This window comes from Grus americana, chromosome Z (genome assembly GCF_028858705.1).
Source record: "Grus americana isolate bGruAme1 chromosome Z, bGruAme1.mat, whole genome shotgun sequence".
Taxonomy (NCBI): Eukaryota; Metazoa; Chordata; class Aves; order Gruiformes; family Gruidae; genus Grus; species Grus americana.
Genome location: NC_072891.1, coordinates 36391380 through 36404028, shown reverse-complemented (window position 1 = coordinate 36404028; position 12649 = coordinate 36391380). Strand labels below are relative to the sequence as shown.

At 35.8% G+C, this 12649-nt stretch overlaps 1 protein-coding gene across 5 annotated transcripts in view; it reads right to left on the bottom strand.

Moving 5' to 3' along the window:
- CCDC171 (coiled-coil domain containing 171) overlaps nucleotides 1-12649 on the bottom strand; it is a 153850-nt gene that overhangs the window by 90381 nt on the left and 50820 nt on the right. For all 5 annotated transcript variants that reach the window (XM_054809711.1, XM_054809710.1, XM_054809712.1 and 2 more), the window contains 5 exons: nucleotides 9990-10093; nucleotides 7055-7144; nucleotides 4954-5154; nucleotides 2875-3042; nucleotides 794-982 (listed from right to left, as the gene is read on the bottom strand). In XM_054809711.1, coding sequence (XP_054665686.1) covers nucleotides 794-982; nucleotides 2875-3042; nucleotides 4954-5154; nucleotides 7055-7144; nucleotides 9990-10093 — 752 coding nt within the window. The remainder of the gene's footprint in view (nucleotides 1-793; nucleotides 983-2874; nucleotides 3043-4953; nucleotides 5155-7054; nucleotides 7145-9989; nucleotides 10094-12649) is intronic.

Sequence of the window (12649 nt, the reverse complement as noted above, 5' to 3'; positions counted from 1 at the left end):
AAAAATATATACAGTATTTTAACTCATTCCCAATAAATGACCATAAATCGCTCTGTCTAAAGAATATTTCATAAACACATTTTTTGGAGTGTGAAGACTTCCAAGCCCAAAATCTGAGTCAAACATAGTATTCTTCTGATGAAGTAAGTTTCAGATGGCAGTCATAAATAACAAGGCATATCTTATTTCCTCTATTTCATGACACTTTTAACTAAAACATGTATATAGGAATGAGACTGTAAAGACAGTGAATTGTGATTGTACAATAACAGTGAAAATTTTAGATTGCAAATAACTTCTCTAACAATCAGAGATGACGGTTTTACACTTTTGAACCACTGCTCACTGTAGTATCTGTATATTGAAGTCCTTTAATACTGTTGAAATCTACCACTGTAACTGCTAACTGGTTCTCAGGGTCAGAATGGATATACCTAAGTTTATACCCAGATGACACCACATTACTGTTACTCCATAGAGTCTTTGCAAAGCATGACACTGAAAAAACAACTGCTGCCCTATATAATTCTTAAAATAAACAATTTCAATCTTACAGCTTTAGCATTCTCAAAAAAAAAAAAATTTAGCAATTCATTTCTGGAATGTTTTAACAAAGTGATTTATTTCTTATTCTCAGTTAAGTTAATACTAGCACAGTGTTGGGTTGGTTTTATTTTAAAGATAGACTAAAATTCCCAAACAACCTTAACTTGGTTAGGAGCTTAAGATACTGAAATAATCCATAAAATATTTACAAGAAAAAAAAAAAAATCAGAAGTTCACAGCATCGTACCTGTGCCCTTGCATGAACTTCCCCAAGGAGACCTGAGTACTGCTGTTCCAGATACTCTTTTTGTTTCTGCCAACAGCTTTCCTGTGCTTTCATCTGCTCAGCCATTTTGCTAAAAGCATCTTCCTGGCTCTGCTGAAGCTCTTTCACAGTATCAGACTTGTTCTTACAAACATATTCTAGGTGAGATACCTGTGTGACAAGCATTTAGAAAGAAATTCTTTTACCTCTCAAAACACCATTTTACTTTAATTGTACATATTAATATAAGCACAGACTATTCCAGTATGAAATTTAGACTGTAATTTCTTCGACATATTTATTAGAAGTAAGTAAAAGTCTTTCACAACAGATTACTTACAACAAAACTGAGACATATTTTGGAATAAGGAATTTGCCTTGGTTTCAGTTTTGCCACCCTTAAATCACTTCGCAGATATCTGTTGCTGCCTTTGTTGGAAACTTGAACTGGACATTTCCCGTACTTTTTTTAAAATAAGTGCATTAAATCTCGTGCTGCTACATTAGTAATCCAACTCTACAAGTCCTTTAGCAGTTTGCAATGATTGCGAGTAATAATGAAAAAACAGCCCTTAATTTAATTATTTGTTTTATTGGAAAGCCAAGACATTCCATATATTATTAAGTATTAAAATAATTTCAGGAAATTTTAGCGTACAGGATGTTTTTCTCACAAGTAGCTCATTAGTTTATGATGGGTCTTCAACAAGCATGAAGGGATTCACTCTGTGGTTTAACTTTGCAGCTCCCACGCAAACTAAATGGAGGAACGAATCAAGCTAACAATGACCTCCAAACACTCATGCCTACAGTTTGTTACTACAGAATATCAGCAAGTTACCTTCCAAATAGATCACACAAAACTGCAGGAGAAAAATTTTGTTCTCAGAAAGGTACAACACATGTAACAGCACTGCCCCAAATCCCTGAAAAGCTGGTAAGTACATGAGAAGAACCCTAGAGATCTCACAATCCAATCTCAATAACCATACTAAATTAAAAAGCAAGAAACAGTAAGACACAACCCCCGCAAACACTGCCAACAATGTTCACTCCCTTCCCTTCCATTTCCTTTCTGCCTCTACTTCAAAAGGAAAACAGAAATGTACATCCAACCTGCATAATCCAGATTTTACACTATTGCTCTTTAGTAATTTCCGTTGACTGCTGGGGTCATCATTACTAAATGATGGGCTGAGTCAAAATGATTCACTGTAACCAGCCCTGTCCCTTACTCGGGTGTCTGAAAGAGCTTTTCCCTTCCTATGCCTCAAGAACAAAACATCAGGGCAGCCAAGATCTGGAGTGGCTCTGCTAGACTGTAGGACTGGCCTGATCAATGGATCCACAATATGAACTGAAATCCTAAAGAGTGGCATATGTTAGTCTGTGAAGCCAGTTTAAGTTATTTAAAAAGAGGTGTTTTCTTTCCTAAACATGCAGGGATTTCTGGGGAGAAAGGCCACGTAAGCTTATTCACATGAAAATCATTCAGAAAAGTGCAGCTTCTCCCTTAAAGAAATATAGACGTTTTATAAAAATAAGTATTTTCTATTGTATTTCTGAATACAAATTTCATAATCCAAAAGTTACAATTAAGCAAACAAAACCCCCCCACTGGCATTTTTTCAGATAAAACCTCTGAATAATAAACATATAATTTAAAGATGATGTTCCTGGATAAGTGCATTTTGTTTCTGTTTTATGCTAAAATAAAGACTTGCTTTATTAGTGTAAATGACTAAGTTCTTTGAATTGCTTCATCAGTAAGATTAATTTATTTTCTTTTAATTAGGTCCCTGTGGCTAATATTGGCTAGTACTATTAGCATGTCCTGCACAGAAAGTGGAGCTTAGAGACTTCATACAGACTTCAGTCACATTTACATGCCCACAGCAATGGCATCAAACTGAGTTGTAGACAAGCCATAATTAATGGTATTGAATTATTAACGTCCAAATTCTTTTTGAAATAAGATGAATGTCAGTCCTTTTTAATGATACTGTGATGTGGACAAATGTCACTGAATTTAATAGAGGTAGCTGGTGCCTAAGGACACTTACCTTCTCATTAGCCCTGTTGAGGTCTAAGATCAGGGAATCAACATTCTCCTGCAAGACTGTACAAAGCTCAAACCAAGAGAATCTATCTAGGATGCCTTCTGGTTGTTTTATAAGCACACAGCCTGCTACCAAACGCTGGTATAAGCTATGGAGGAAGGTTAGCTTCTCCTGAGACAAAAAAAAAAAAAATTGTTATATCTGAACAGTGTTAGAATCCAGAGAGATGCATCATATATGGTGTAGTAATGTGAGCTTCACGCAGCTGAAAAAAAATCCCACAAATCTCATTCTCAAACCTTTTCAAAATTCCTTAATTCATTGTTAATATTTGTAGTCATACATATTAAAGCCAGAGTAAGACAACAGTTTTTACAAAATTTGTCTAATTAGACATAGTATATAAATAAAGTCCAACCCTGCAGTGGTCACAACCATGACCTGATACAGATAAAAATTTCCATGCTGTTAGTAGATGCAATTTAATCATTTATGTTAACACTTTCATGTACATTCAAATTGTACCCATTTCCAGTATCTTCACAGCACGCAGAAAATTGTCTGATTGGCTTGGCAGCACAACACACTGTTTATACAACCATCACTCTAAAGTCTTTTAAAAATTGTTTTTGCATGGATTATGTATGACTAAATAGCTAGACAAAACAGGTTTATAGCTTCATCAGTTAAATTCCACAAGCCATGCCTCATTCATTTACACTGATTTTAGTCAGTAGTGTAATAAATTGATGCAAGTTATAAATAAACTTTAGCAACAATAGCATGCAACCGAAATTCCAGCCTTCATCCTTTCAGTACATATATGCAACTTAAGAATTTTGATTAAGACAACAATAGAAAGCTGTACCTCAAAAGCCACAAGAAACAGAGCCTTTATTTGAAGTCAGTAAAACATTGTAAAGGTTTCCATTGCTTTCCAGGACCTTGGATGCAGCTTTATATTAAGAAATTGTGAATGACCAAGATGGGGAACTATGGTTTTTCTGAGCCCTTTCCATTATACTTAGGTGCATTTTCTCACAATTATTTCACAGTATTTTAGGCAATAAAAAAAAAGTAGTTTAGTTTAGTTTAACTTTGTTTCTAGCAGATCTCCTAATTCCCCAAGGAAAATCCAGTGTGCCACCATCACTACATTTTTGCTTGAGCAGTGACAAACCAAGGATAATAATTACCCATTTGGCTTGGAAAAAAGGCATCCCAAGACCCAAAATCAATTCACACATGTTGAATGCAACCACAGTGTTGTAGACATGCTGACTTTACAATATAGCCAGGCTTCTAGTTTCCTTCACTTTAATCATTATCTGATGTGTCTAACAATTCCAGCTGCTTCATGTGGACACTATTTAAATACCAGACTGCAAAAGAGGTGGAAAGAATGTTTCCTTTTTACTCAGCTGGCATCCATGTCCAAATTTCTGGAAGTAATGAGCTCAATATGCACAACAACTATGATAAAGAATATCATTGCTATTGCCAGTACAGAACTGCTTTACTGGGTGGAAAAAAGCAACAAAATTAACATCTGTAAACAAATATAAGGAGAGAGATAATAGTTGTGAAATAAGATTTTGTGAAGCAATTCGCACATATAGCACACCACAATGAGCTAACAGGTCACAAATAAGAGTTTCTAGGTTTTGTGGCTCGCAGGCAAAACTACCTCAATTCCACATTTGCTATCTATCAATTGCCATGTGAATCAGTAATTAACAACACGTGATGATGATACGATTGTATGTTCCAATTGTAAAACATCACTTTTAATTTGAAAGAAAGAAATAATTGCTCATCAAGCATAGCTCTTTAAATAAACTTAGTTGTTCAAAAATTTAAAATACTGGAAGGGTTAAGCTATTAGTTCTGATATAGAAGTAAGGAGAACCAATATATCCTAAGATCTTGTAGATATTAAATACATATTTCAAAATATGTATCTTAAAATCATATTTTGGGGATAAATCTGTTAAGACTAAGAGTAACCATCTGATGTATGTAAATGTATAAAGTTGAGATTAAATAAAGACTCTTTGACAGTCATCTTGTCTCTGGTAATACCTCCATATCCTTTTGGTAAGCCCTGGTAAGCTTCTGGATTTCCTTTTCAGATTCTGTGGCACGTACTTTCTCCTTCTCCCAGCACTGCCGTACATTCTGTAGCTCCATTTTTAAAGTTCCTATTAAAGTCTCTCTCTCTGTACACTTAGTGTGCAGATGATTTAACTCTTTATTGGCATCAGCCAGGTTATCTTGAGCTTCCTGTAGAACAGAGGCATGGAACAGAAAAGCTGATAAGAATTTTACTCTATAAAATGTTACCTTAGTCCAGTGCTCACCATCTGAGGAAGTAAACAGTCATATAGCCACATGTGTTCAGAAGACTCCAGGCTAAGCTGACTGTATCTTGTCAATAACAGAATTTCAAAATTGACAATAGTCCCTTCTCCACAGCTTGTAACTAGATGGCATCAGAAATCCATCTCAGAGTTAAAAGCTCCATGATGTAGTGACCTTCGGAACCTGCTGTACCCCACAACTGAGATGCAGAACGCATGGATGCCAGTTATGTGCAGAGTGGAGAGGTCTCAGAGCTAGTGAAAAGATACATTATTTTCATAAGTAAATCTCTGATCTGTTACAGCCAAATTGAGAGGCAACACAGATAGCTGTTGTTACCCACTGTATTCTTTATCTGCCTGATAAAAAAAAATGAGGACTCTCTTTGGAGGTTTCACCACAGGAAGAAACTAATAATTAGAAATGGTCATAAATACAATCATTATATTACCAGTACCAAATCTCACAAGGTAAACAAAGAACTTAATACACTAACCCTCTTCAGCCAAAAGATTGCTGAGATGGAGTGGACAGATACACATGTTTTCCTCTCCTACAAGCACTGGACTTCCAGCACTGCTAAAGTTTGCTAAAGGTCAAACTGAAAGCATTGTTTGTTTTTCATAAAATCATAGCTGCTTATATAGGAAATGTAATAGGAAAGATACTCCCAAATTCATCAGACAATGACAACTTTTATTTTTCTTAATGAAAATACTGAAAGATTAAAGCAACATTAAATTTCTAACAAATGTTTTCAGACTGGATCTAGTTTTCACTCATATATACAGTTTTATTACCAAAAATTTAAAGAGATCAGAAACTGGTGTACTGCATAGAAACCAGTACCGTCTGTGTGTAGCAAGCTCAATTTTTGCACAATGAATACAAGTATCTGTTGCAATGGGTTGCAAAATTTTTAGGTGCCTTACAAAGGTGCTGCAACAGAAGCAGGTCTTAAGTCTTCTGAACATAAATTAGTAAAGAAAGCTCAGATCAGATGTCAGATCATGTGCAAGTATCAATTAATATGAAGATTCAACCAGTGCTGCAGAAGGATCTGATTAAACTGAAGTGATAAAGCAGCATATCCCCAGCAAAAGAATCTGAGAAACACTGGGAGACATTCTATTTTGGCAGTAATATAATACACTGCCAGTTGGGAGATTAAGTTTAACCATGACCTCAGGACTTCCTCACTCCCTTGGCCACTGATGTAACCAGACAGGACATTACAAAAGTGGTGTGTCAGCCAAAAACAAACGAAAAAAAAAAAAAAATCTTGTTCAGAAACTAAAGAAAAGAGTTCTCAAGTGTTTTTAGCAGTTCCCAGGTAGATTTTACTCTAAGAAATTTTGGGCTGCACATTGTACAACTGTTAATGATGACCTGATGCTTTTATATATGCATTAACTTGTCATAAACACACTAAACCCCCCAAAAAAACCAAAAACAAAGGAAATGACATCATTAATAAAACATGCTTTCATATGAACAGAGGTAATTAAATTCTCTTCTTGAGAAAAATAGTTAAAAAAAAATTACTGATGCTGATTTCAATATAAAACGGTACTTTGCAAACTGATACATCTATTTCAAATTATTTCAGAAGTGTAATCATTTAAATGATCAGTCATGTAGTCTAAGGTGGCAACCAGAATAAAGCAGCATGGCTTCACACAAGCTTACAAGGTAAACTAGTCTGCTCAACAGAATATAATGATACAGAGACTTATTCTGATAAGAAAAAAAGATATCTGAAATCCAGAAAGACACTCTTTGCAGAACCTCCAAATTTTATGTTAAGTTCATGAAACCATACCTTAAGGTCCTGACTTAAAATGCACATTTTCTCTTTGGATATCTCAAGTTCTTTTGTCATCTTTTCACATAAAGCCTTCATTTTTCCAAGCTGTGAAAAATATGGACGTCGAACAGGCTTTTACAGAAAGGCTACATAATCACTTGAATATAAAGCAAGAATTTCGTATATAAATGTAAAAAATTGGTTTCAATTCCTTTGATAATATTTATACTCCATATAAGCTAAATAATGTGCCATTACAAAAGAACTAAATAACTCTGTTATAATGATTTAAGATAAGTAGCAGTGGCAGAATCCCAAATGGAGTCCACTGTTAACTCTCCCATTAACTCTCAATATATCTGACAAAAACAGAGACTTTGAAATGCATTTGAAAATAAGATAAATTCAGATTATGATCTGGGGAGTGGTTTGAGAAAACAAGTTTTCAAAGTCAGTGGCCATTTACAGAAACTGTCCAGCTACGAGTGTGGTCTCTACTTTTTACTGAGCAGTGCATAGTACTCACATACCCGTAAAAGCAGCAATATTCCCAAGAGGCATGGTGCCTACTGAACTGTTTGTAGCGTTACAAGCAATCACCTTAGAGGTAACTCATGACCATAACCTGTACTAGCTTCACTTTCCATTATCAAAAAAGATAACACATCACTATAATCTGTATCTTTGGCTACCTGATGATGAGGTTAGCAATACAAATGTCTGAAAGAAAGCATCAAATAGAAATGTATTATAGTGCAGGTTACTGCCAGCTCTTGAGCAGTAAGGAATAAATCAGAAGTAAAAAAAAAAACATTTAGAAAATTTACAAATTACTTTGGAAATTACATTTTTTGTTTGATCTCAAATCAGGAGACCTAGCACAACCCTTTAAAATAATTACAGTAAGATACAGAATGTTACTAGAATATTTCCAGTCTTTTTGTTGGTTTCCTAGCCCTGTCTCTCTCCCCAAACATATTCTAGCCTTTGCACTATACAGAAAGTCAAAAGCTTGTTACCTGTCAAAACCAAAACACTTATATACCTTTCAGTCACACAAATGAATTAGATTGTTTAATCTAATGTTTAACACAGTAAGTTAACGGTGACACATGACAAGTTTACCAGCATATTTCATGTATACATACAGGTGTACACCTATATTAATAACTCCATCAATATGTGGGGTCTTGTTGAAAATCTCTGTATAAAAAGAACCACTACATAATTACTCAAAACTAAACCCTTACTGCTGTGTATTAAAACATCCTGTTTTTATTGCACAGTGCCCTTCATAGTCCCTTTGTGCATTATTGTATTATTAAAAAGTTTTATTACTAAACATATCTAAAATATAAAAAGCCAAAAGCAGCATTTTCTATGGGGGCGGGGGTAATCAAGAAGGACAGAGCACTGCCCTTTCTGTGCACCATGAAGGTGCTTGGTGATCTCTGGCTCCATATGACAACTTCAGGGTCAGTCACACGCAGTCCTACTGGGAAGTCTTGTGGCAGGTCATCAGTTGGTCCTGCTCTGCTTGCGATTTATTTTCCTTGACAGTTCATTCTTCTTTCTGTCAGAATACTCTCTTTGCTTTCTTAGCAGCCACCCCCTTGGTCTCCCCACTGCTGTCTCTGGCACAGTTTCACAACAAAGCACATCACTAAGCCAAAGCCTGCTGAGTCGACTTTTCAACTGTGCTGCCTATCACGTGACATTCCTCCTCCCAAATAACAATTCGCTGTGGGTAGTATGTTCCTAGTTACTCTGCAGCTTCCAGACTTGGGTCTCAGAAGAGTTTCATAATGACTATACACATCGGTTCTCTTATCTCACTGGGAGAGACCTAACAGTGCTTGCTGTTTACAAAAGTATAATTGTTTCCATGGTCACTTATTTTTGCACCCATTGAACAAACTCAAAAGGTCTTGCAGGAGACCATTCTTTTCCCAATAAAAGGGGAAAAGCTGATATACTTTTCTTCTGTTTTTTCTTTCTTTTTTTTTTTTTAAAAAAATGTTGTGAGTGACTAGCTAGACTATGTATTTGTGAAAACAAAAGATAAAACCTAGAAATGAAACAGCAGTACTGGCATTTTTATAATCTTATCACACCTTGCCTTTCTGTATTTGCCAATTTTATCCAAAGATAAGCTAATTACAAGTTTGTACAGAAAGCTTTAACAGTGCACTTAACTTCTCTCTACAGTCTTTAAAGCCACAAATTCATAAAACATTTACACCCAAGAGGATTAATTTAATCACATTAGCAATATAAATGAGAAAATAAATGCAAGATTGTGACTTTTCAATCAGTGAAATAAAAGACCAGTAGGGCTGCATGGAAAACATTTGATTTTTTTCGAGGGTAAGACTTTCAAAATTGAAGTATTTCCATTATTGTCTTACATAACTTACAGTATTGTCCTATTTTACATGAACAGACCTCAAAATAGCACCAAAGGAATTTCATCATAAATGTACTCATCTCAGAAAATCATGCCACTTTTCAAAGGTGCCAGAGCATGCACATTTACGTAACTTATACCAATGAGTGTTCAGACTCAAGTGTTGTGTATTTAGGAATATTGCAGTATACACTGCCCAACTCTTAAATTCTCATCTTCTAACTGAAATCCTAGCTATGAATGGCTTGTTTTCCTGAATGTTTATTGAAAGTAAGAACCCCAACAGGTTTACTAAGAAAACAAAAACAAATTAGGCTAAAAAGAAAAGAAGAAAAAAACCTCTTCTCCCTGTCCCCCTAAACATAAGTGAAACTTCACTGTAGGGCAAGCTTTGAGAAATAGTAGTGACAGAGATTATTTCTTTAGGTAATGTGAAGCTGTCAGCTCGACATTCCCACTATTCTGACCTTTTTTACAAGCAAAGCGTATGTACTGCTGCAGGCCGAAGGCGATACATATAGAGCCAAACAGTGCAAGTGTTACCTCATTAGACATATCTTCCAGCTTGTTCTGGTAAGCTGTCAAGGTACACCTCAAAGTCTCAAGGACAGAGAGGCTCAGAGGTTTATCTTTGTCCTTACAAGTGCCTGAAGAAAAATACAGAATGAAAATTAAGCCTTAAAGCCACAGAGAAAAAACTACTCACCCTGGATGAGAGGTACTAAAATTAGTTAGGGCTTCAGTGACAATACAAAATACTAAAGAGCAGCCTTGTTTGCCACAAGAGATGCAGCTGAATAGCCATACTTTCACAGCAAAAACAGCTGAAAGACATTTGTATAAAAGCTTTAATACAAGATACAGAACTGTAAGTTCTGGATTACACTTCTACCTAATGTATTTGGTATGCAGTCTCACATATAATTTCTACTGTGGTCAAGTCTGTGTCATTCAGTCAGACCAGCCAACTCGAAAACCACACAATAACACACTTTGAAAACATGAAAGTTAAATATGTTACACTTTTCCTGACATTATTTTGCTGTTGTGACTAAGCATGCCTATTATAATGTAGTACTTCATCTACTCAAAGCTTTACCGAGCCAAAGATCACATGACTATGTTATGCTTGGAGAGGTCTTAAAAACCTTTTAAATGATCTTGAATTTCATTCCAAAGGAAATAATAAAAAAAAAATATTATCTGTCTGCAGAGTCCTACATAATGTTTCAATTATAAATCTTAAAGCTGATATATCCATTATATACACACTACACTTATTTATTAAACCTTTAGGTAGAGACTTCTGATCTGGTTGCCTTAATTAGGGACATATGAACAAGTTTGAGCATTCCAGAGCCCCGTAGTACAACGTGCTAAGAAAGCAAAACAACACTGTATTGATCAAGAGGTCACAAGATGTCAGCTGATATTAAATTTCCAAGAACAGACTATTCATTTTTTTCTGGTGTTACAGCAAAATACCAGGTTATTGACAGATTCTTTTTCTCAGCATTATTTATATTGGTAGACAGCATTTATAAACTTATTTTGTAGCAAATTATACTATCGTCTTTTACACAAGTCTTAAGAAAATGAGCCAATGAACTTTACCAATGCTAACTGCATCCTTATTTTGCAAAGTAAGTGAAAAAATCTGTGGCATTTGAACTCCAGAGAGGCTAAACAATCATAACTCCCAGCAGAACTAAATGATGATACAGGTGTTTATCACCTCTGAAATTTCAGTGTCACTAAGTAATTTACCTAGGGTGGCTCATAAAGTCCAATCAGATACTAAACTCTAAGCCTTTTCTTTGGTTCTCCATAAAACATTGTCAGCTAGAGGAGGTGCACTTGCAGACTTGCAAGCTGGGGTTTTTTTAAGAATCCTATGGTTAGTGTTATCTAATGAGCATGATATTCTACTCAAAGCATTATACAAAAGTGACAGATTTGTCCTGTAGGCTATTCATAATGCACCAATGGTAGGCAGTGGAAAACTTACATATATGCGCAAGTCAGAAAGCATTGACAACAGCCGTTCTGAAAATTTTTTCCATTAATTAGCCTCTTCTCTCCCAACCCTTTGATAATACCAGAAAGCACAGAGAACTATTCAGATCAGACACTAACTTTTCACTTTTGACTTACCAGCCAACTGTTACTGTCAAAGTCACACCTGGTCAAACCAATGCAGGTTTGCAAGACTGCATTCAGTAACAGGAGCAAGACCTGCTCTACAGCACACAAGTGAATTTAAATAGAACGCGCATCCCAGTGACAGACTTCTGCTCTGTCCTATCAGCCACTCCAGCGGACACCAATTTACCACAGTTTCTAAAGGTCTACAGAGTCAGGGAAAAGCAAAATCTTCTTAATGAGACACCAATGCCCTTAACCAAACCTCTGAGTCCTAGAGATGGCCCAAATAGCAATGTTACACTTGGAATCAACCTGAGAATAATTCATAAAATCTGACCTTTTGCAAGGAGTTTAGATTTCACATTTAAGAAAGAGACTAGTAATACCTTACTACCATTTTTATCACTTAACTGCAGCTATAGTTAAGGACGCACAGGGCTCCAGTCCTGTCTTGTCCATTACAAGAGTGACTTCTCACTACTACCCTTTGTAGGAACATTTTGCAGTGACCTTGTTGCACAGAAAAAATGAAGTACTATTCTTCCATACTTCTAGCTCTAGAGAAGTTGTAACTCGTAATTCTCTTTCAGCTTAAAATAATACCTGTTAAGTCAATCGAGGTGTTGTCTTCCATCCCATAGTTTTCATCAAGCTGTCTAAATCATGTATCTTCATTCCTAAAGTCCCAACCTGCAATGCAGTCACTGAAACATGCCTCTGAACTATCTTGATTTACATCATGTTTGCCAAACCCAGATTTTTGCCAGTGAACTTTCCATGCTGGCATTCCTTGCCGTTGCTGCAACTCTATTTTTTAGGCAGCCCAGTCTGCCAACAGAAATACCAGATTCTACCTTCCTGCACTAGTTGAAAACAAGCCTATGGTTTTAATACTGGCCAAATGTTGTCTGTCTTCATACAACTATGTAGGAGACGTGCAACATAATCCAAATGGCACTCTCTTGCTGGAGAGGCCCTACTTCAGCAACAAGGCAAAAAATAAACGAACACTTGAAGCATTTGCCCAGTATCACCTAAGAGTTTAGGGGAAGAATTTT